At 46.0% G+C, this 24027-nt stretch overlaps 1 protein-coding gene across 1 annotated transcript in view; it reads left to right on the top strand.

Annotated features, from left to right (window-relative positions):
* The window catches only part of TIE1 (tyrosine kinase with immunoglobulin like and EGF like domains 1), a 48125-nt gene that overhangs the window by 8015 nt on the left and 16083 nt on the right, over window positions 1-24027 (top strand). Inside the window, exons 2-12 of the mRNA XM_063140232.1 lie at window positions 2973-3257; window positions 5443-5553; window positions 6187-6342; window positions 10379-10510; window positions 13107-13247; window positions 17960-18088; window positions 18323-18468; window positions 19502-19646; window positions 20152-20310; window positions 20723-20860; window positions 22119-22409. Of these exons, the coding sequence (XP_062996302.1) occupies window positions 2973-3257; window positions 5443-5553; window positions 6187-6342; window positions 10379-10510; window positions 13107-13247; window positions 17960-18088; window positions 18323-18468; window positions 19502-19646; window positions 20152-20310; window positions 20723-20860; window positions 22119-22409 (1833 nt within the window). The remainder of the gene's footprint in view (window positions 1-2972; window positions 3258-5442; window positions 5554-6186; window positions 6343-10378; window positions 10511-13106; window positions 13248-17959; window positions 18089-18322; window positions 18469-19501; window positions 19647-20151; window positions 20311-20722; window positions 20861-22118; window positions 22410-24027) is intronic.

Genomic DNA, 24027 nt, shown 5'->3' with positions numbered 1-24027 from the left:
CTGATTAGCTCCAAGTATTAAGTCTATAAATAGTCAGGCTTAGAGTAGACCCATTTAAATCAATTAGTCTTAAATTAATCATGACTAGGGATGTACGGATTTTGTAATAGCTGTTCCATCTACGTTTCACAGACTGTCAGGTGCCTTTTGTTCTGTCGTCTGCTCATTGATGGAATCAATTGTTTTTCCAATTTCCCAAATTTGTGCAAATTTGCACTTGCGAAAATGTGCAAATCCCCTCAAAATGCACATTTACATGCTTTACTCTATTGGGGAAAATGCACATTTTTTGGCTGGTGCTTTTTTTTTTTTTTTTTAAATGTATTTTTCTACAACTAAATTTGTGTCAAATTCCAGAAAGTAAAAAAACACACAAAAAGTTAAAAACAAAAACAAAAAACACCAGTCTGTAAGTCTGCAGAATCTGTGTGATGTGGAGGAAAGCTGTTCTGCTGAGGAATCTGTGGGTCAGATTCATAGAAATCTGAACTCATTTGATTCCTCTGCAGATTTCTCCAACATCCCTAGTCATGACTAAGTTAGGTCTCACTGATTTTAGAGGGCTGACTCCAAGCATGATTAAGGCCAGATCTAGACCAAGCAGGATATGACACTTTGGTTTGAAAACTGTATATGGAGTGTGTCCGGGGGCCCAACAGTTGTCACTACTGTTTTAAAGCAGTATACATCCTGCCTAAGTCTAGATTCAACCCAAAGATGCAGGAAAATAAGTTTTCATAAATATCTTTAAGCATAATCAGTAACAGTGGTAGGCAACCTGGAGCCCTCCAGATGACCAGGACTACAAATCTTGTAAGCTTCAGCCAGCAAGGCCAATTGTCAGGGATTTGGAGGTTGTGGAGGGAACTAGGTTGCCTACCCCTGACCTACAATTTAACCTCAATTTCTGTCTGCATGATAATGGGATTGCTGACTCAGCTGGAGGTCGGGGTTGGATTTCCTGGTAAAATATACGCTCCATGCTTAGAAAAGAAAGTTGGGGTGGGGAAGGAGTAGAAAGTCCTGCTTGAGCTCATAGCTTATAGTATCCTAAAGGAGGGCATGACCAGATAGCAGGAACCCTAAACAGGAACATTTCTAATGTATGAATTTTAAGTACCAACCCATCTCTTGCTACAAATCCACATTAAATATCAAATATGGAATATAGAAACTAGGAAGGTCGGCAAACGATTTTGTACGTGGGCTACTAAATCCTGTCATTGTACTCATTTTCCTGAAAATTCCCATACCATGATGACAGGATTCACAGAGTTCTTACAAATCTAATAGCATTTTATTGCATGACTTTAAGTTATAGAGATACGATCTCAATTTTTCTACAGCCATTTCAACTCCCTTATTGTGACTTTGTCTGCCGCACATGTCTCTAACCAAATCAGCAGACGCTCACCATGACTTGCTAGAGCTGAAGGCTTGTGTGCTGCATAGTTTGCTACGGCAAGGGGCAGCTTGGCTTGAGCTAACACTAGTGGAAATTTGTGTCCACATATTGATAGGGTTGCTGACAGCACAATGTTAATGCATTAAAAAAACAACAGGAATTAGTGGTGGGGGTGGGATTGGAGGTGGACCAAGAGGTAGGCAGCTACCTGGTACCCTACAGATGACTCAGACTACAACCCTCATCAGCCCCAGCCAGCAGGGCAAAAGGTCTATGATTATGGGGGTTGTAGGGCAAAACTTCAGTTTGCCTACCACTGAGCTACACAGTGTCCTTTGATTAATAGTTCTATGAGCCTTCTGCAAGCCTTGTATTTGGTGTCTTCCTGCTTTTTCTTCTCCTCAAGCTCTCTCCAAAAGTGAACTAGAGACAGTGGCCATAGCTAGACAGGGAGATATCCTGGGGCGATCCCCAGGATTATCCCTGTGCGATGATCCTTCCCTTTCCCCGGGATCTCGCCCTACCCTTTGAGCCTGCTTTTTCCACGGTCTTGGGCTGATCCTGAGACTGCGGAACGTGTGGGCGGGCATCGTGGTTTGTCCTGGCTCCTCGTGGTTACTGGCAAGGAGCCGGGAATTGCGCACGGGGGTGGGGTGGGGGGAGCGAGAAAAATTATTTAAAATTAAAAAAAAACCTGACCTTTTGCACACGAGTGCTCATGCGCTCTTCTCCTTTATCAAAAACAAAAAACAAAATGGCGGGGCAATATCCTGTTCTTTCAAGGCCATCGCGCACCACGTGTAAACACATGGGGAGATCTTGTGATAACAATATCGCGAGATCCTCACCCCTCCGTCATGCTAGCTGAGGCCAGTGATTTTGTAGGCATGGTACCCGAAAATTGGTATTGTGTCCTGGGTAAATAGGTACCATTGGAAATTACATCCAATTAGAAGAAAGTCGTTTTGTCTGCCCTTGCCAACCTCAGAAACAGGGGAGAGTAGCACATTCTGTGATGCTGAGTCCAGTTTGCCATGAGATAGGGAGGGGCCATACTTGCAAGAGCTTTTTGAGGGGGAGTTTGATGGCTCCTTTCCCAGCGACCTCCCCTCTGTTTCCCCACTTGTCTGGAAGTAGGCTCAAAGGAAGTACTTTGCTAGGGATTGCGTTAAAGAAAGAGGGAGGCCTTACTCAGTTCTAAAGCTCAGGTAGGCTATTCCGTTCAAGTTCTAGGTCCATACTATGGCACTACCTCACTTGAATGCCAAAACCATTCTCTTTTCTAGGAGTGAGGCTGGGATCCTGCTAGATTCTAGAGCAGGGATGTGCAACTTGTGGCCTTCCAGATGTTTTAAGCTACAAGTCCCAGCATCCCTCACCATTGGATCTGCTGGTTAGGGCTGATAGGAACTTTAGGCCAACACATTTGGAGGCCACAAGTTCCCCACCCCTGTTCTAGAGCCAAGGGCAGGGCCTGGTTGATGTGGTCTTGGATCTATGAATTACACCGGTGTTCTTTGCTCTCCATGTCCATAAAATGACCCCTTCTTTGGTTCTTCCGATGCAGGAGCAATTCTGGATATCACCCTGATGGCCAATGTTCTGAGTCCCTCCCACACCAGCTTCTACCTCTCCTGTGTGACAGGCGAGCGGAATGCCAGCCTGCAGATTAACAGAGACAATAAGATTGTCATGACCCATCCCAAGTCCAAGTTCCGGATGTACAAGAACAGCAGCAGTGAGGTGCAGATGCGAGGCTTCTCCCGGGCAGACCTGGTGGGCATCACGTACTGCTTGGGGAAGACCCAGTCAGAGCAAACCAGAGTAGTGTATGTGCACAACAACGTGGATGGTAAGCCTTGAGCTAAGGTCACATGCCCCATTGAAAAGATTGTATATCTTTGTGGTAACTAAAGGCCAACATCTATGCTTTCTGAGTAATAGGGAGATGTCCCTTGTTAATATTTCTCTCAATGCTTGCTCCCTATCTCACTGTGATAGAACCAAGGCTGACGTAATGGAGCTCTCTTTCCCCCTCCTCTCTGTTTCTTCACAAGCCCACTCTGTTTACATACCAAGACAAGGAAAAACAAGCATCAGTCAGTCAGTTTGTTTTTAATCTTGGGGTATTCTCTTAACCCCAGGCCTGCCTGGATATTGATTAATATCAATGGTAGACAAAATCTGGAGCTACACCAGGCTATGTTGATTCCAGGTTGGGGGGGAGCTTGGATAAGATGTGTTCAGTAATTCTTCCACAACACTCCACTTCTTCCTCAACACTGTTGCTGCTGCCCATTCACTTGCCTCTTCCTCTGGACCTAATCCGCACTCTTTTTCAGAGGGAGATGAAAACATCTGCTTTGGTTACTGTTCGTTCACCTTGTTCTTCTCATTAACTTGGAAAGGGCAAATCAGCACACAGGGAGGAAGAGGAGGAGGAGGAACATCAGCAGGTCCAGGGGTTTGTCAGTGAACCTCAAAAGATGACTACCAATGCCAACCATGATTCTGGTTAGAGGAATAGGGCTTCCCTTGCTCTTTCATAGAATCATGTTGGAAGGGGCATCCGATGTCTCTCAGACCATCTCCTCAATTACTTCAATGGCACTTTATAGTCTCAGAATGGTTAATAGTCTCAGAACCAGTTACAAAGAATGGAGAATCACAGAATTAAGCACACACACACAGAGAGAGAGAGAGAGAGAGAGAGAAAGGGGGTGGGGAGACACAAATGGAAGTGCTAAGTCAGGAGTCAGGAGGTCACATTTGCACAGGAGTTATGAGGTCCTATTCAGCCAAGATCCATAAATCCTGATGTGTTCTAAGTAGAGCCTCCAGTCTGAAGTCAGTTGCAACAATGCTGCCTCAGCTGGCAATGAATGAAAAGTTTATCACAATTAGAAATGCTTAAAAATGCTTGAAACCAATGTTGAGTTGTGGCCTAGATTTATTCCAAATATCTCTTTTGAAAGAGCAATAAAGCACTGTGTGTGATGGGACTGTGGCATCATAGCATTTTCATTTCTAGCCAATCCCATTCCTTCTTTCCCCAAATTTCCAGGATCAGCAACCAGATGCATAGGACTCATAACTAATCTCCTACTAGAATTCATTTAGTGGCCTCAGTTAACAGATCTAACAAGGCAGCAAATGGGAGAGCTTAAGATACATGTTTCCCATGGGCATTACAGAGGCTCCCGAAAGAGAGTTTCGGGTTTCTATGTCACTAGGAATTCAATTACCTGTTTGTTAATTCTTCTAGTGAGGAAGACAGCCGTCAGTCAGGTAATTTAACTCAGCAAGAATAATTTATTTTAGATAAGATAATTTCCTTTCTTACAAGGCCTTTGAAGTACACGGGACATTGATTTGGGTGAAGTAGAACGACACCTCCACCTGAAATCAAGGCTGTAAATACATGGTAAAAGTTATGAATACTGTCTTCCCTAACATGGTGCCCTACAGATACTTTGGAATATAACTTCCACAAGCCCCAGTCAGCATGGCCAATGGTCGGGCATTATGGAAGTTGTCATCGAAAAGCTCTCAGGGGCACCAGGTTGCCTGCCCTCGGTTTAATGCATGGCTTTGGGAGATACATTCATAGGGAGGCTTTTGAGAGAAGAATAAGGTATTATTATTATTATTATTATTATTATTATTAATTTATATAGCACCATCAATGTACATTGATGGTAGTAGTAAGATGCAGAATAATCTTTTCCCAAACTTTAAGAAACCCTTTTGAAAAAGGCTATTTTCTCACATTCTATAAAATGGACACAACAGTTTTCTTCTCACACATATGAGTTCACCCTAAATGTTCTCCTGCCTTCCTTGGAAAAGCTGTGGCCATTGATGCATGTATTGTCAAGCAGGATGAGGTGCTCAGGCAAGCGCTAGAAAGCCCAGACAGAAATGCACACCTAAGACAAGGGCAAGCCAGAAGAGCATGACCCTCTGGTGACCAAGGAAGAGAAAACGTTGCAAGCCCTGCTGTCTAACCTGTTGTCTATTTCTCTCCAACTTTGCAGCCCATCTGATCCCAGAGAAGGTGACACATACCGTCAGTCTCTCCCAACAGGCCATGCTTGTTGCCAAGATAAAGTACGGGAAGAATGCAGACATCTTGTGGAAAATGAATGGCAAGTGCTTTCCTCCCCCAACTGCATGGCCCCGATGAGATCTGCCCACTCCTACAGAAGCATCTCTATCCCAGAACAATGATGAAGCCTGACACTCCCTGCAGAGGTGTAGCCAGCCAGATATCCTCTGTGTGAGCTGTCGGTCTATCAACAATTGTCACCTACAGGCAGCCCTGGCCATGGGCTTAAAAGGAGATGCCATGTACTGTTTCCTCAGATCTTCTTCTGCCCTAACTACTTTTCCCAGTGGCACACTCTGCGCTGCATGGGCCTCTGTAGCAGGGGGTGGAGTGTGTTGAGAGTCCATCAAGAGCCTTCCTACACGAAGCATTTATTTTGCACTAGTGATTCCTCACTCATGGTAGTTTGTGGGTGCTTTACATGACATCCTCCTCGTTCAGGGCCTCTTCTGTGCTTTGCAACCATTTTAGGGGGGTTCCCAATGAGGAAAGTCTGGTATATACTGAATGACAGCATGAAACCCTCCTGTGTTTCTGTAATTATGCTATAGCACAGCCCCACCTAGTGGTTGTGTAATGGAATCTATAGAAAGGTAGAGACAAAAAGCCTGGGGAAAAACCCTGCTTTTTCAGCATTTAGCCCTCATGCTTTTCTTTCCTGTCTTCCATGCAGGGACCTACTGTGGCACCATGGACCAGGGTGAGGTGAAGGAGCGTCAATCCACTTTGAACCTGTCATCTGTTAGCATGGCTGATCATGGGATTTACAGTGCCACGTTCATGGGGGACAGCCCCTTGTCAAGTGCTTTCTTCAGGTTGATTGTGCGAGGTGAGACTGCAGGGCTGAGGCAATCACTTCATGTTCTCTGGCACATTCACGTTGTTGGTATGGGCATCTTTTCTTAGAACATCAGAAGCAAAGGGGGACAAGGCTCCTGACCTGTAGCTTTAGGAATTGTGTGATAAAGGGAATTTCAGCAGCTGCAGCTTTTGCTACATTTGCATGACATCAACTGCTCTGGGGGAAGGAAGAAGGACCCAGGGAGACAGAACCAGGCAAAGGGAGTATCAGGGCTGCTCCAGTTGGACTGCTCCCACCCTCCCTCCCAGGGCTAAATGACGTCAACCGTAGGGTGACCATATGAAAAGACGGACAGGACTCCTGTATCTTTAACAGTTATATAGAAAAGGGAATTTCAGTGGGTGTCCTTTGCATGCATGAAGCACCTGGTGAAATTCCCTCTTCATCACACCAGTTAAAGCTGCAGGAGCTATACTAGAGTGACCAGATACAAAAGACGGCAGGGCTCCTGCAGCTTTAGCTGTGGTAATGAAGAGGGAATTTCACCAAGTGCTGCCTTGGTGCAAAGGACACCTGCTGAAATTCCCTTTTCTATATAACTGTTAAAGATACAAGAGCCCTGAACTCCTCTTCATATGATCACCCTAATCAACCATACTGTTGGAAGGAACATCAGATGATGACTTCTGCTCAAGTGGAGCTGGTTGTGTTGTTGGGTTTTGTTTTTTTGAGCAGGTAGCTCTTGTTGCATCTGTTGCATCTTATAAATACTATAAGCCATTTTGAGGGTTTTAGTCAAAGAGCAGGATATAAATCTATACTAGACAGTGAATAAATGGCAACCTGCACCCGCTGGAGTTCCCTGCTCGAGGCAACCAACAAAGATAGGAGAGCGCTTGGCTGTGTCTTCCTCCTCCTGCAACTGAACTCACTGCTGGTCCACAACTACCACATGTACTTCTGCAGGAAAGTCTAGTAAAAGAAAGCCAGGATATGACCTCATTGCCGTCACCCTTTCCCCAGCCCCCCTCAACTGGCTGTGAGTAAACAGGAGCAGGGAAATGCAGGATGCGATGACATCACGCCCATGCCTTTCTGTGATTAGACTTATCAGGCAGATGCGTTGGGGAGGCGGCCCCAGACATCTCCCACTAAAGTCTAGTCAAGTCGTTGGCTGTGGTCCATGTATGCTTCATACATTAGTAACAATACCCTGAGGGGTCAGTGGAGGCTGGTGGCTCCAATGTCATTGGAGTGGTGAATACACCCCAGGTTTCAGTCAGAACTACTCTAATACCTTATATAGTTCCTTTAGAGTTCTGACTGAACCCCAGAGTGGATTCACCATCCCATTGACATCAGAGCCAAAGGCCTCCGATGAGAGGGGTAGCTCTGTTTGTCTATTGCAGAAAAAGCAACGAAGAGTCTTGTGGCAACCTAAAGACTCAGGCCAGATCTACACCAAGCAGGATATAGCACTATGAAAGCGGTATGAAAGCGGTATATGGTATGTGTCATAAGAAGAGCCCTGCTGGATCAGTCCATCTAGTCCAGCACTCTGTTCACACAGTGGCCAACCAGCTGTTGACCAGGGACCAACAAAGCAGGACATGATGCAACAGCACCCTCCCACCCATGTTCCCCAGCAACCCATGCACACAGGCTTACTGCCTCGGATACTGGAGATAGCACACAACCATCAGGGCTAGTAGCCATTGATAGCCTTCTCCTCCAGGAATTTATCCACCCCCTTTTAAAGGCATCCACTTTGGTGGCCATCACTACATCTTGTGGTAGTGAGTTCCATAATTTAACTATGCACTGTGTGAAGAACTACTTCCTTTTATCTGTCATTAATCACCTACCAATCAGCTTCATAGGATGACCCCGAGGTTCTAGTATTTTGAGAGAGGGAGAAAAATGTCTCCTCATCCACATTCTCCATACCATGCATAATTTTGTACACCTCTATCATGTCTCCCCTTAGCCTCCTTTTTTCCAAGCTAAACAAGTTGTTGTAACCTTCCCTCATAGGGGAGATGCTCCAACCCCTTAATCATTTTAGTTGCCCTTTTCTGCACTTTTTCCAGATCTATAATATCCTTTTTTAGGTGTGGTGACCAGAACTGTCATGGTCCCCAACAGTTATCAGTGCATTTCAATATTGCTATAAAGCAGTAGTGTGGCTCCTGCCTCCTATATACTGCTTTCATAGTGCTATATCCTGCTTGGTGTCGATCTGGCTTCAGTGTACATACCATAGAGTAAATCCCATGCAACACAATGTGACTTATTTCTGAGTAGATGTGCATAGGATTGCACTGTAAAGGTGCCCCCAGACTAAGGGCTCATAGCTATGGGGTGGGGGAATTGCTTTGGTTGGCATTTTTATGCAAATATACCTAATTTCACACTTTAGAACCAATAAGCGAACTGATACTCAGTTATCCTTCAAAATTAACAATTATATTAAGAAAACTGCTAGCAAGAAAAATGTGTATATAGGGCAAAGTTGCCTACAAAAATATTGCATTAAGAGAAACGTGCACGGAGATTTTCATGCTAACTTTTTAAAAAAAATTCTCAAAGAGGAGAATGAATTGGACTTAAGAGTGGAAAAAATCTTAAGATTGAGGATAAACTAAATTTAAGATAGGAAAAAAGAGAAACTGAAAAAGATTCGTCCATTCCTGGGCCTAGCGCTAGCAACCAGAAGACCTTGTGCAGTTGTTCTGTCTTTTTCTCCTTAACTGATTTTGGGCATTAATGTAAAAAATGGAAGAAGCAGAGAAGATTACAAGAGGGTGACATCATCTCCCTCCCCCCTCTATGGACTTCAGTGAATGAGGCAGGGTGAGGGCACCGTAAAAGCCTTATCTGTTAGTCCTGAAGACTCTTTTGTTGTTGTTCCATAAGAATGTAAGAAGAGCCATGCTGGATCAGTCCAAGGGTCCATCTAGTCCACCATTCTGTTCACACAGTGGCCAAAGAGCAGCCTGTAGGAAACCCACAAGCAGGACCCTCCCCCCCCCCATTTTCACCAGCTCCATCCGATGAGCGTTTTATTGCACGCTCGTTACTGGGCACTCACGGAGTTTGCTCAGGTCCCTCACATATCGTCATCTGTCTCCTGTGCGCCTTCTGCCCCTTCTGGCCTTGTTTTCGTGATAAAAAAAACCCTGGTTAAGTCCGATGTATTTTTAAACTCGGAATTGCTGCTCTCTCCTGCTCTGTGCACGAGAAGCAGCGCCATTAGAGCAGCGGACTCAATGGGCCTCGTGCTTGTTCGGTACTTCCTCTTTTGAAGTAAGTGAGGAAGGAAAACACGGGCAGAAAAGCGACGGTAGGGAGCGTGTTTACCCCGGTGTGATGGAGCTTGTAGATAAGTATATTGCCTCTGATACTCAAGGTAGCATATAGCCATCAGGGCTAGTAGTCATTGATAGCCTTATCTTCCATGAATTTGTCTAACCTCCTTTTAAAGCCATCCAAATTGGTGGCTCACTACATTTTGTGGTAGCAAATTCCATATTTTTGACCATGTGCTGTGTGAAGAAATACTTCTTTTATCTGTCCTGAATCTCCACCAATCAGTTTCATGGGATGACCCCAGGTTCTAGTATTTTGAGAGAGGAAGAAAAATGTCTCCCTATCCATTTCCTTTATACCATGCATAATTTGTGTTGTGCACACCATGAATAAGAGTGATGTACTCACTCAGTATCTCACCCTTTGATGTTTCTCCTTTGGACTTGAAAGCAGCTTCCATTGAGAATGCCTTGAGGTGATATGAAAGCTTTTTTCTATGGTGCGTCTTTTAAGATTTGCAAGCCATCACTTGAGGTTGCCGCAAGAGAGTGAGAAACAAGCATATGAGAACTTGCTTTGTGTAGCAGGCTATTCAATGATTCTGCTGTGATCATTGCACCTTGATGCTGCCTGAGGACCTCTTCATCTCTCTCTCTCTCTCTCTCTCTCTCTCTCTCTCTCTCTCTCTCTCTCTCTCTCTGTCTCTCTCTGTCTCTCTCTGTCTCTCCCTCTCTCTCTCCCTCTCTGTCCGCAGGTTGTACAGACAAGAAATGGGGCTTCTTTTGTGACAAGGACTGTCCTGACTGCCTGAATGGAGGCATCTGCCACCATATTGTGGGCGAATGCATCTGTCCACCCGGTTTCATGGGCACCCGCTGTGAAAAAGGTTAGAAGCACCATCGGGGTGGACCTGACTGTTAGAGCAGTACGACAATGGAACCAGTTACCTAGGGAGGTCGTGGGCTCTTCCACACTAGAGGCATTCAAGAGGCAGCTGAACAGCCATCTGTCAGGGATGCTTTGAGGTGGATTCCTACATTGAGCAGGGGGTTGGACTTGATGGCCTTATCAGCCCCTTCCAACTCTACTATTCTATGATTCTGCTCCAAATGTACACAAAGCATAGCTGTGACTGCCACTTGCTCATGCCTATTCGCTACCGGGCCAGTTTTAAGGTTTTAGTAATAGTGTACTAAGCCCTAAATAACTTGAGACCAGGATACCCGAGAGAGTGCCTTCTCCCTTTCCTACCAGCTCAGTTACTAAGGTCATCAGAGGCTTGCTCCTGGTGGTTCCACCTATGGCCCAACTGGAATCCACCCGGAAAAGAGCCTGCAGCATTGTGGCTCCTTTTCTTTAGAACTCCCTGGCCCTGGAGATCAGGCAGGCACCAACACTGTGTTGCTTCTGGTGCCTCCTGAAAACAGTCTCATTCCAGGAACCATTCCTTAATTGACCAGCCATGGTTTTTATTGACATTTTACTGGCATTCTGTTTTAAAAAGAACAATTTTAATATGGTCTTTTGAACTTTTTATTCTTTTACCCCTATGTTCACCACTTCAGAATCTGTCTTAGATGTGGAGCGGTGTACAAATCTTGTAAATAAATAAAATAATAAATAAAATGATTGGAACCTAATTGGATAATGAACCAAGGCTCAGCTTATCCGCATGTAAGATATGAGGGCCACATCATCCCTTGATAGTGCTCTATCTGGTTTGTTTGTTTTATCACATTCAGGCTTGATGTGTCTGGCTTGTACTCCCCCTTCCTAAATGTCTCAGGGACAAGTCATTGTTAGGGTGTGTCTTCACAACCACTTTTCAGGCTATCCATTTGCCATGATTGCACATGCACACATGTAGAGTACATGTGAAAGGGCTCCTGAATAAAGCAAGATCCATTTTCCTTAACTTTGAAAGTGGAAATCCAATTGTACAAGCTACACAGCCAATGCTAATTGCAGCTGAACCCCTTGCGTTATGTGGTCTGTGCAAGAAGAGAAGGGCAGGGGAGGCGTAATACAAGCCCTGCTCTGGCTGAGTATCACAGTGTTCCAAACGTTCATGTGGATGTATCTTTAGGGATGAGAGAAGTGCCAGTTTCTGCTCTACTCTATCGTTCTTGGTGCCAGTGTATGCTTCTTTTTAAAAGCTTACTAACTGGTGAGGAAGACACACACTTCCCCCACACTTATCCTTGGCTGGGATGGGAAGGTATAAGAACACATGATCTATGGCAGGGTTGGGCAACCTTTCTACCCCTGTGGGCCTGGGTGGCAGTGGGTGATGGGCCAGGGATTGAACACTGGTGAGTGTGGCCAGAGCTGCTGGTGGATGTGGCCTTGATGAGCAGGGCCTTGGCTGGAGTCTCCCTTGCCCCCCTCAAACACACAGCCCTCAACCTCCCCTCCGCTCCCATTCACACATACATGAGTCATATACACACACTAATAGCTCCATCCGATGAGTGTTTCATTGCATGCTCGTTACTCGGCACTCATGGAGTTTGCTCAGGTCCCTCACATGACATCATCAGCCTCCCACATGCCTTCCGCCCCTTCTGGCCTTCCTTGTGTGACAAAAAAAAAAAAAGCCCTCATTAAGTCCAATGTTTTTTTAAAACTCGGAATTGCTGCTCTCTCCTGCTGTGTGCAGGAGAAGCAGCGCCATTAGAACAGCAGGCTCAATGGGCCTCGTGCTCGTTCTGTACTTCCTCTTTTGAAAAGAGGAAGCAACTGAGGAACAAAAACACCAGCTGAGAAGCAAAGGTAGGGAGCATGTTAACCCCTGGTGTGATGGAGCTTTAATAGGAAGGACTGGGCACAGAGAGGGGAGGTTTATCTCTTCCTGCACATCATTCTCCTCATGTATAGTAGACTGTGGGAAGCATGATCTTAATGGGGAGGATGGTGTATGGAAATGGCCGTCCTTATATGACATCCTTCCCATCACAGTCATACTCCCCACATCTGCTGCTCAATTTGGGGGAGTGATTTACAAAGGGATGGTAGCACAAGAGAAGGGTCATCCCCATGTGCCACTCTCCCCATGAGGATCATGCACACCCACCCACCCACGCACCGCTGAACAGGTGAGTGGCAAGCCTGAGGGAAGCCGGATTTGCAGGAGAATTTGGCACATCAGGGAGGAGATGTGGCAGCAGCTTGAGCAGTTGCACATGCCACACTGATGGTCTCCAAGGGCTACATGAGGTGTGGGTGGAAGATCCTGGAGTCCCATGGCTTGCAGCTCTGCAGAAGAATCAACTGCTCCTCTCTGAGAAAAAGGGACCTGGACTTGGGCTTCAACCAAGAGGTCACAACAGAGAAACATGGCACTAAAACAAAGGGGAATAATTTATTTAGGACTTGTTCTGACATAAGCTTATGGGGACAGAAGGGTCATGAAGGAGCAACTAGTGAGTCACCGATGGCCCTGGTGGGAGCAGATCCCTCACGAGAACTCTCTTGTTTTGCAGCTTGTCGGGAAGGCGGGTTTGGGCGAAACTGCCAGGAGAAGTGCCCTAGTGAGCAGGGCTGCAGGGGGTTGGCCTTCTGCTTGCCCGACCCATATGGCTGTTCCTGTGCTGCTGGATGGAGTGATCTGCAATGTAGCTCAGGTATGTCCACTTGCATTTTATTTGCCCCAGCACTTTTGTACAGTGAGGTACTAAATGAGATCAGGGGATGGGAATGGAGAGGGCAGAGGCTGACCTACTTAGAAAGGATCAATATGGAAGCTCATGTCCTCTGGATCATAGGACCAAAGCAGATTTTGCCCTTCCTTTCCCCCTCTTCTCTGTGTTAGGGTGACCATAGGAAAAGGAGGACAGGGCTCACGTATCAGTTGTATTGATACGTACAGTTGTATTGAAAAGGGAATTTCAGCAGGTGTCATTTGTATATATGGGGGACCTGGGGAAATTTCCTCTTCATCACAACAGTTAAAGCTGCAGGTGTCCTGCCCTCTTTTAAATCTGGTCACTCTAGTATAACTCCTGCACCTTTAAGTGTTGTGATGAAGAGGGAATTTCAGCAGGTTCCCCATATATACAAATGACACCTGCTTAAATTCCATTTTCTATGCAACTGTTAAAGATACAGGAGCCCTGTCCTCCTTTTTGTATGGTCACCCTACTCTGTGTAACACTTGGTAGCATAAAAACTAGGGATGGCGAAATCCACAATGGATTCCAATGAGTTTGGATTTCTCTGAATCAGAACTGCGGATTCCTCACCAGACCTGGTTTTCTGAGTTCCGCAGACTTGTGGACCAGTTATTTACTTTTCGGAATTGTATGTAAATTTAGTTGTACAAACATGCAAAAAATAAGAAGAAAAAGCCCTATTGAAAATACGCAGTTTCCACCCGTAGCCTAAAGCATGACCATGCAGATGGGGGAGGGGGGATTCACACATTTGCACATTTTTGGAAGTCCACATTTGCGCAAGTGCATGTTTTCCAACATAAACACAAGTTCAGGAAATTGAGAAAAATGTGATTCCATCAAAGAGCAGATGATGGCATAAAAGATGTCTGACAATCCGTAAAACACAGATGGAACGGATTTAACAAAATCTCTACATTCTTAATAAAAATAAGCTGTCCAGAAAGCTTGAGGGGTGTAATTACATCATCAGATTTCCATATCATACTTTTAAGTAATAACTATGATTTATAAAGTCTTTGTGGCTCTGTATCCCACCTTGCCATCATGTAATTTCTTAAAGCTTTGGGGATCTTGATTGTGTCCAATGCAGTAACAGAGATATAAAAGCTAATATGACAGCAATTGGGATCTGGTTCTCATGTTATTTTTTGAAATGGCAAAGTTACCATGAAATGCTATTTTTTTATCCTGTCAAAGGGCTCCGTCACACCTATTTTTCTCCCTCTGGTTTGTCTCCACATTTTTTACCTCCATTTCATAAGTGTGTCAAGAGCTCCATCACACATGATCCCTTTCATGTGGGTTTCCGCTTGTTTGCTCTTCCATTCCCCACCCCACCCCTTCTCCTTCCTCCTCCAGTTCCTTGGTTGTGGTAATCTGATGGGTGTGGGTTCTTTCCCCCCACCCACCCCTGCTCTGGCTTTATTATCTAGAGATTACTTAAGGTTTCATCTGGGCTCCATTTCTGCGGGTAATGAGGTGGGTTGGAGCACTAAAAAGTCAATTCAACCAACTAACAAGTCCGCATGCCAATGTGCTGGAGGAGGAGAACCACCCCACCCTCCACTTTCGTTAGAAAGACTCCATTAGCACACACACCCAACAAAGGAAAAAGCAAGAGAAGAAAATAATCCAGACTTTCCCCACACCAAAATAAAACACAACAAGGGGGGAAGGGACGAGATGAGTGTAGGACAGGGATGACGTCATGTGAGTATCGCACTGCAAAACCATGTACCAGAAATGGTGAGCGTGCGATAAATCGCTGGTGTAATGGAGCTCAATGTCATGTTTAAAGCTTTTGTTTGAAAATGGCCTTGCTAGGAGATGGAGAAAGTTAATATTTACCACGCTGGGGTAAATGTTTGACGAAGACTAGAATTTGTCTTGATATGATAAATGCCAATTCTCAGCACACAAAGGAGGATTCAACTGAAACATTCCTTATGGCAGTTGTGGGGAATGTGTGGCCCTGCTAGAAGTTGTTGGACCACAACTTCCATCAGCCCTAGCCAACATAGTTCAGTGGAAAGGGTTGATGGGAACTACAGTCCAACAGCATCTGCAGGGTCACATGTTCCCCATCCCTGTCTTATGGAAAGCAACACTGTAAAATGAACTCAGTGTGACTTTACCAAATCAGAAAGGGAACATGAGAATTGGGCCATATCGTCTTCCAAAGATATCGGAATAATATTGAGGAAGGCAAATTTCTTTAAGATGGTGAATTAATTTTTTCATATAAACTTGCAGTTTCATTGCTGCTACCAACAGAATTGTCACATGAAAAATCTGTATGTGGGAAAGAATTCAAGAACCCCTCCTCCACCGACACATCATGGTGCTTAGTACTTTTGTCCAGCTTTGATTGCTTTCTCTTTTGGGACTCTGCCTGGCTTATATCCAGGAGAGAGTAGCTTCCTCCCTTTGTTTCTTTAGAATTGTTTCCCTCCTGCTTGGCCTAATACACCAACAGAAAAGGGATCCTTGTGAGCAGGAAGTTCTATAGCAAAGAAAATCTTAAAAGGAATCCCTTTTAAAAGGAATTCCCCTTAAAATGGGAAGGACGCTTTAAGGCGAATCTAATTACCCCAAAGCCCTGAACACATTGTGGTTCACAGAGCTTACCATTCCCCATTCCCCTGTAAGGTCAAATTCGTACATGCATTTTAAAGTGTTTTAATTATCCTTTAAGAATCTTCCCGTTAATTCCTGAACATTATTACTATTCACAAATCATGCCTTTCCTGCCACACACCCCTCTACCTTCTGCAGAAGAAAACACTCCTGAATTTGCCTAGCCTGGATGCTGGCCCAAAACACCCTGTGACTAGACTCATATTCCACAGTTTTTTGTCAGGCCAGGCCACCACCATTTCCTTCAATGTTGTCCCAACTCTGCTCTCTGGTGAAACTGACAAAGTCGGGACATGCATTCTGTTTCATTGTATTGTCAGGTTTTTGTTCTGTATTTAATTTAAAGTATTCTGCACTACCATGCAGGCAGGTATATGACCTTTTGAAGGAAAAACACAAATCCCCCTCCTCAACTTTGAGTAGCAAAAACAAGCAAAAGGGATGAACAGGTGACATTTCCCCAGCATTAGTGAAACTGACATCTCCCATTCCTGTCAGTTTCAACAGAGAGCAGAAAAAGGCATTGGTAGAATAGACAAGGATTCTCTCTGAACTGATCAGCAGAGACGCCATGATGCAGTGGTGAAACCGACAGGGTTACACACTGAAAGACTGGGTTCCCACAACATGTTAGGCCACAGTGGTTTATTTTTCTGAAATTACCATGACAGCTTATTGTGACATCTGCGTGCGTTTTCCCCCAACCATAGTGGTTTATTTAGCCAAAATAAGCTACTCTGATAAGCCATGGTTGCAGTGTGGTTTATTTTAGCCATCCCAGCTCCATTTTTCATGCGGAGCCCCTTCAAAATCTAATTGGAGTCCACAGAGGTCATGCCTGACCCTGATCGCGAGCAGTCAGAGCCAGGAAGGGAACCAAGGTCTGTGGCTTGGGCATGATCAAGAATGGTGATTGTGCCCCCTCTGGGCAAGGGCAGCAGGGGTTTCATTCTTGCCCTGGCCCCTCCACCACTACCCCACCAACAATATGCTTTTGCTATCAGTCAGGGGAAAGGTTTTCTCTTGCAGGGAAAGGGGACTTCGTAGCAGAGAAGACAAGTCTGCTGCCAGGTTCCCTGGGAAGTAGGCTGGAGGACTGAGGGGGGAGGGAGGGAACGGGGTGGGGCGATAAGTTACGCACATTAGCGTATTTGTCCGATCGTGCAACAGAGCACAGTGGGTTATTTTTAAAACTAGCAAAAAATCGGTCATACGACAGGTGTAGAGGAGCAGTCTGGTGAGGAGGTTAGTGGGATTTGGCCCCTCTGCTAGGCCGGAAGCACCTGGCATTTATCTTTCTCAGAACTTGGAACTTCCATAGAAAGCCGCAGTTCCGAGAAACATTGCGAGATGGCGCCAGAGGGCAAAAACTATAACTGGCTTGGAGGAGCAGTCTGGGCTTTTATATACCCTATTTCTTCGATTCTAAGACGCACTTTTTCCCCCATATAAACATCTCTAAAAACGAGGTGTGTCTTAGAATCGCGGGTGTGTCTTAGGGTTTTTTTTTTCTGTTGGTGGTACTGAAATTAGTGTGCGTCTTACAATCGATGGCGTCGTACAATCGAAGAAATACGGTATATAGATAAGCTAGTGTGTGTAATTTATAAGCCACCATGGTGATGTGCGAACCTGGAGAGAGACAGGGAGAGAGAGAGAGAGAGAGAGAGAGAGAGAGAGAGAGAGAGAGAGAGAGAGAGAGAGAGATGTATATAGTAAGATGAAAATGAGAAAAGGGTATTTCTAAATGTGAATGCACTAGAGAAAAATGTTGAGCAGGAGTCTAAAAATGTGCCCCAAATCCACAGTATATGTTCACAGGTGACACAAAAAGTGCAGAAAAGTTGAAATGCAGGTGTAAATCTACCTACTTCACTGTCTTCCATGCCTGCACACCAATCTTGGGAGAAAGGTTCAAAAGTGCTTTACGTCACCAATGTGAAGTCTGCCGCATATCCTATAAGCTCAGTCTCTGTGTCATGGTTCAAAGAGGCTGACTTGCTTTCCCTGTGCTCTTCCCACAGCGTGTTCCCCTGAGAGGTATGGCCCTGACTGTGCCCTGGAGTGTCGCTGCCAGAATGGAGGCACCTGTAACCGGTTTAGTGGCTGTATTTGCCCGTCTGGTTGGCATGGACAGCACTGTGAAAAGTCAGGTAAAAGCACCTTGGAATGTAAATTGTACAGGGAATGACAGGAGCTTGACTGCAGAAGAACTTCCAGACATGAGTGGACGAGGGGTGGAGGCCCTGCTTATCGACTCACCATGAGCACCTCCTAGAGGTGGAGGGAGGCAGGGGACAAAGATCATAACATCAGCTGCATATTTAAAAATGCTGTGTTACTACCACGGTAGTAATTTTTCCTCTTTTATGATATCCTTTGCCAAGACCGGATACCCCAGATCATCAACTTGGACTCTCACTTGGAGTTCAACCTTGGCTCGCAGCCGGTACTTACCTGCATAGCAACAGGCAACCCACCCCCTGTACGTGACAGCATTGAACTGCGCAAGGCTGATGGAACAGTGATCGTGGTAAAGTACCATCATTTCCTGGGTCAGACCCAGTCCTGTCCCAGGGCCTGAGGTGTGAACTTCAATCTGCCTCCCAAGCCCCATCCTGCTGACGCCCAAGGCTAGCTCCATTTTTCTGAGGGCCCTTGGGCAAGACACTCTCAATGGGTCCCGTGACGTAACAGACCCTTTCACTAGGCCCGCCGCATAAACCCTTCTCAGGCCAAACGCCACCACTTGAAAACCTGAGGGAGGGTTAAATAAAACCTTTCCCCTAGCTATGAGGGAAACAGGTTTAATATAGGATCTCTCTGAAAGTATTGCAGGAATAATCTGGTGTGGGTGTTTAATAACTGTAAGGCAGGTAGATAATGCCAAGCTGACACATGGTTTTTGGTAGCTAACAAAATAATAAGTTTATTGTTGTTTAAAGCTTTAAATCAAAATATAATACGTTCAATCCTGCCTGATCTAAACTCTCCACACACCAACCACCTCACTCTCTTCACACCAATCCTAACTCCCTAGAATCCAAACTCTTCTCACCCTACAACTAAACAACTCTCCTCACACACACTCAAACTCACAAACTCACAACACTCTCCTTATATACTCCTTCCCCCACCCCCACCTATTACATCAGAGTGACCCCTTCCCTCAATTCGTATCACTTGCTCCTATTGTGGCTCTTCCTCTTTCTCAGCATTGCTACCACTTGCTTGCTTGACAGGCAAAGAGCCATCTGCTGCTGCTGCTGCTGCTCCTCCTCCTTATCACCATCACCATATCACCATCCCATCAGCCCCGGCCAGCATGGCTAATAGTCACGTATCCTGGGAGCTGTAGTCCAAAACATCTGAAGGGCACTAGGTTGGGAAATGCTGCTAGTGGCCTATGATAACATTTGTTTTTCTGAACTGATATTGGTAAGGATGACGCTAGGGCCAACCTTGCCTTGTTTCCCAGTGGGACTATGTTCCCCCACCACCACCACCAAAGGATCATAAACAGGACACTTAGGCAGGATATGATTGTGCCCTTTCCTCCTGTCCAGCCTAGGAAAGCCATCATGGAAAAGGACATGACTACCTGTGAATTTCAAGTGCCACCGCTGGTCCTCTCTGACACTAGCCTCTGGGAATGTCGTGTCTCCACTACAGGGGGGCAGGATAGTGGCAAATTCAAGCTCAATGTGAAAGGTGAGAAGCCAGCGCAGATGGTGAGATTTCAGGACTACTGGGAAGTGCCAAGTCATGAGGCGGGGGGGGGAATCTTTCATTTCATGGTATTTAGGTACTGAAATGTTGCTGCACAGAGTTTGCAAAGTTTTGTTTTGCTGAGAGATCCCCACCCCACCCCGAAAGAGGAGGCTCTGGCCCAAGCTCCCTAGCACCTCCCCTAAGATATTCTACACTGCTTGTCCATGCAACATCAGGATACCATGGGTAGGGTAATATCTTTGTCATGTGGTACTAATTTCAAGTAAAGAAACCTAGAAGTGGAGCATTAATCAGGGACAGGATAAGGATTGTGCCAAGTTCTGTTCAGGGAAATGCCCCATGAGAAATAACTGCTACAGCGCTTTTTCTGACTGCCCGAGTCACCTTTCTCCCAAAGACAGAGGTAAGATCTGCACACCCCTTCTCTATTTCTCTGCCTTGTTTGTGACGGTTTCACCAACATCAACACTATTCCCTTCCCTAGTGCCTCCTGTGCCACTAAGCCCACCCAGACTTCTGGCCAAGCAGAGTCGACAGCTTGTGATATCCCCTATGGGGTATTTCTCCGGTGATGGACCCATCGTCTCCATCAAGGTTCTGTACAAACCCCAAACTGGCACTTCTCCCTGGTCATCCATTGTAGGTAAGCGGTTTGTTATTTCCACCCTCTGTGCTCACTGCAGGGCCCTCTCCAATCTGTATCTGCAGTAGCTTCAATTCTTTTCAACCGTAGAGAGAGGGACACAGAAGATTCCAGTAGGAGTGGGGAGCAACACAAGGCTTCTTTGGGCATAGCCTTCATCTGCAACAGGCTTGTGACGTCTAGCTGACATGGCCTAGGCCCCAGGGTTAATTAAGCATGGCACTTGAGAGAGACTGATATTGTTCCTGTATTGCAGTAGATGAGGGATGGACGTTGGGCAGGATGGGAAGTTTACAGACTTGTGGATCCCTGTTAAAGATCCTGCACAGAAGACTCTCTGCAGCAAAGAGCTTTTGGAGCAAGGCCTGTGGCATGAGATTCTCATACTAACAGATGCTAATCTGATCAACAGTTGACAATGCCCAGAACATCACCCTGATGAACTTGCGATCAGTCACAGCCTACCTTGTTAAGGTGCAGCTCACACGACCTGGACACGGAGGGGAAGGTGCTGCGGGGCCCCAGGCTATCATGGTAACCGAGTGCCAAGGTCAGTATCTGATGCTCAGTCGGACATATCTGGGTCCTAAAGTTTGGAGTGGGGGATGAAGGGTGCCCAGAGAGGTGGGGGGGGAGAGAGGGGGGTGCTATTTGGGGTATCCTACAGTTTGTTCTTAGGAACAGCTGCTTCCAGGATGAGGAAAAGGAAATTGACTTGTTTATTATGGCTTGGACCCAACCAGGATATGGGCCTCAGCCAGCCATCCGTCCAGTCTGCAAAAATATATTCAAAGGCTGTGTTTATTTTATGCTTCTCTTCTCCCCCTTCCCCCTCCCTCCCTCCCTCCCTCTCTCCATGTCTATATGTGTGCATCTGTGTGTTGTTGTGAATGAAAACATAAACATTCTAACCCAGAATTCAATTCAGCATGAACAAATCAAGGCCTCTATAAATTATATATGCACATTAAACATCTTTGCATAGATATTTTTTATTCTGCAAAATTATTTGGCTTCTGCTAGTCATGGAAACAGACTCATATATCAATCCCAGACTTTAAATCAATAACATGCTACTGCTGCTGCTATTACTGCTATTACAACTACTACTACTACTACTACTACTAATAATAATAATAATAATAATGCACTTCAAACACTACTGTATAATAATGAAGTTAGAAAGAGCAACTCAGACTGCTTCCAGATGGATGACTCCTAACAATTACAAGGCGTTGTGCAGTAAAGCCATCTTTTCTTCCTTAGCAGATTTTTTTGTGATAAGTAAAAAGATTGAAGAAGTGGTGAGAAAACATGGGCGGGTTACAAGTGGAAGACACCTCCAGATCCCCCACAGAATCCTGTGAATGAGACAGGGTGATGACACAATTAAAGCCTCACCTGGAAGCAGCCCCCATCACCCTGCCTCATTCACAGAATTTTATTAAATAAATGGGGGAAAGGGGGGTTCAAAATGCCCTCGTCTTCCATTTGTATTCCTCCCATGTTTTCCAACAGTTTTTTCTTCTTCTTACAACGGAAGATCTATTAAGGAGGGAAAGATGGAATGGCTGCACAATGCTTTTGGATTGGCAGCACTAGGAGCCCTCCGACTGGAAGCATCCTAACTGATACGTTGCAATGGTAGTGATTGTAGTTTAATGTTGCATTAAAAACGGACGAGAGAGGAGCCTCTGCTAAGCTTACAGCCCACGCTGGATAGAGACGGTCTAAGGAATGCCATGCTCCTGAGTACTGTTGGCACCAGAATCCAGCTGAAAGGGGTCCGATTTCTCTCTTTCACACAGAGCCCACAGCCAAGCCGGTGATTGAAGGCTCATTCGTTGAAGACAGCAACAATCTTCGCGTGACCTGGAAGTTGTCCAGTGGTGACACCGTGGGCTCTGGGTTCCTTGTCCGGCTCTACGATGCAGCCAAAGAGCTTGTGCATCAGGAGAACATCACTTCCATGACTGTGCAGTCTGCCAATATTCCAAACCTTACGTTCAAAATGGACTACAGTCTGGATGTGCTGGTCTACCACTGTGCCAGCCTGGGACCGCCATCTGACCTCTACAAGTTCAAGATCAACAGCAAAGGTGGGCCATAGGAGATGCCATCTGGCCATAAGATATGCTGGAAGGGAACTGGAAGAGCCTGGGGGTGCACTCAGCACAGTTTTGTTCCCAGGTGTTCTCTTGCAGAGTAACTATTATGTCAGGGATGCCCCAACTGGAACTGCAGGACTGGGTCAGGCTCTGATTGGCCTATTGCTGTGTGATTGATGGGTCTGAAAAAATATAATTCACTTCCTACTACATGGTAACACAGGAATACAGGAAGCTGCTTTATATTACTAGCGATACATGGCAGGATCATGTGGGGGAGGGGCACTTACATCACTGGGAGAGGAGGAGTAATGGAATCGGGCCAATTCCAAAAAGTTCAATCTGTGTTTTGCCAGTCTCTCTCAGCGGCCAACCAAATACAGAGATGCCAGCCATGGCATGGGCAAGATCCAGTCCAAGGGCATCGGGAACCCACTGAGGGTGAGGATGAGAGATAAAGTTGGTAAGGAAGATACCCAAAGTGGAGAGCCAGGAAGGGGCTAATGGATGGGAGGGAGGGAGAAGGTTTTCCTTCTCTCTCTCTCTCATAATATGACAATGCAGCTGTGCCTCCCCAAGTGTGGCAGATCGGCACTTCTCCCTGGGTGAAGCAGTTTAATAGCTGGAGAGCTTGTGTGTTGTGATCAAGGTGATGCCAGGGGGTAAAGGGGAAAACTAAGGTTCTAGCCTGGAAGGCAAGGTTTCTGGAGGTCAGGTCCACCAGCAAGGGTGTAGGCCAGGTCTACTCACTTGGCCCAACAACAGCCAAGAGGCCAAGTGTACTCTCCTGGATTGCCAAACACTTGGAGGTGAGGCCTGCCTATGGAGAGAATGAAATGAGGCTGTGGAGACGTGGTCTTTCCCACCAGGCTGCCAGCTTGCCCAGAGGCCCAATTTACCTAGATGTATGAAGGGAGTGGACATCCTTCACGCAAGGGGCACCTCCAGAGCACAGACAAAAGCTTGTGTCGAGGACTGACTTTCAACAGATTGCAGCAAGGGAGCTGCTGTGTATGAAACCCTGACCCAGAATCAGGTCGCCAACGAATGATTTAGCACCGGGTTCCCCAAGAGCCAGAGCCTTGTGTGGCACAGAGTGGTAAGCAGCAGTTACTGCAGCCAAAACTCTCCCCACAGCCTGAGTTCGATCCCAGCGGAAGCTGGTTCTCAGGCAGCTGGCTCAGGTCGACTCAACCTTCCATCCTTCCGAGGTCGGTAAAATGAGTACCCAGCTAGCTGGGGGAAAGGTAACTGCGACTGGGGAAGGCAATGGCAAACCACCCCGCTACAAAGTCTGCCAAGAAAACGTCAGCGAAAGCAGGCCTCCCTCTAGGAGTCAGCAATGACTCAAGTGCTTGCACGAGAGCTTCCTTTCCTTTTCCTTCCCCAGGAGCCTTCCATCTGCACTCCGCTCCCAATATTCTGCACCAGGCCAAGTGGCTTGGCTATCTGAGGCCAACTGAGCCTCCTTGGGAAACCAGCTGCAGATGTGGGTACAGCCCAATGCAAGATTTAAACACTCCCCCCACCCCCAGATTTTCAAGGGCTAGCAAGAGCTCACTTGTCACTACTGGAACGGCAACTCTTTCCAAGGCGTGGGCCCTTTCCT

This window comes from Elgaria multicarinata, chromosome 1 (genome assembly GCF_023053635.1).
Source record: "Elgaria multicarinata webbii isolate HBS135686 ecotype San Diego chromosome 1, rElgMul1.1.pri, whole genome shotgun sequence".
NCBI lineage: Eukaryota > Metazoa > Chordata > Lepidosauria > Squamata > Anguidae > Elgaria > Elgaria multicarinata.
This window is presented reverse-complemented; position numbering and strand designations above follow the sequence as displayed.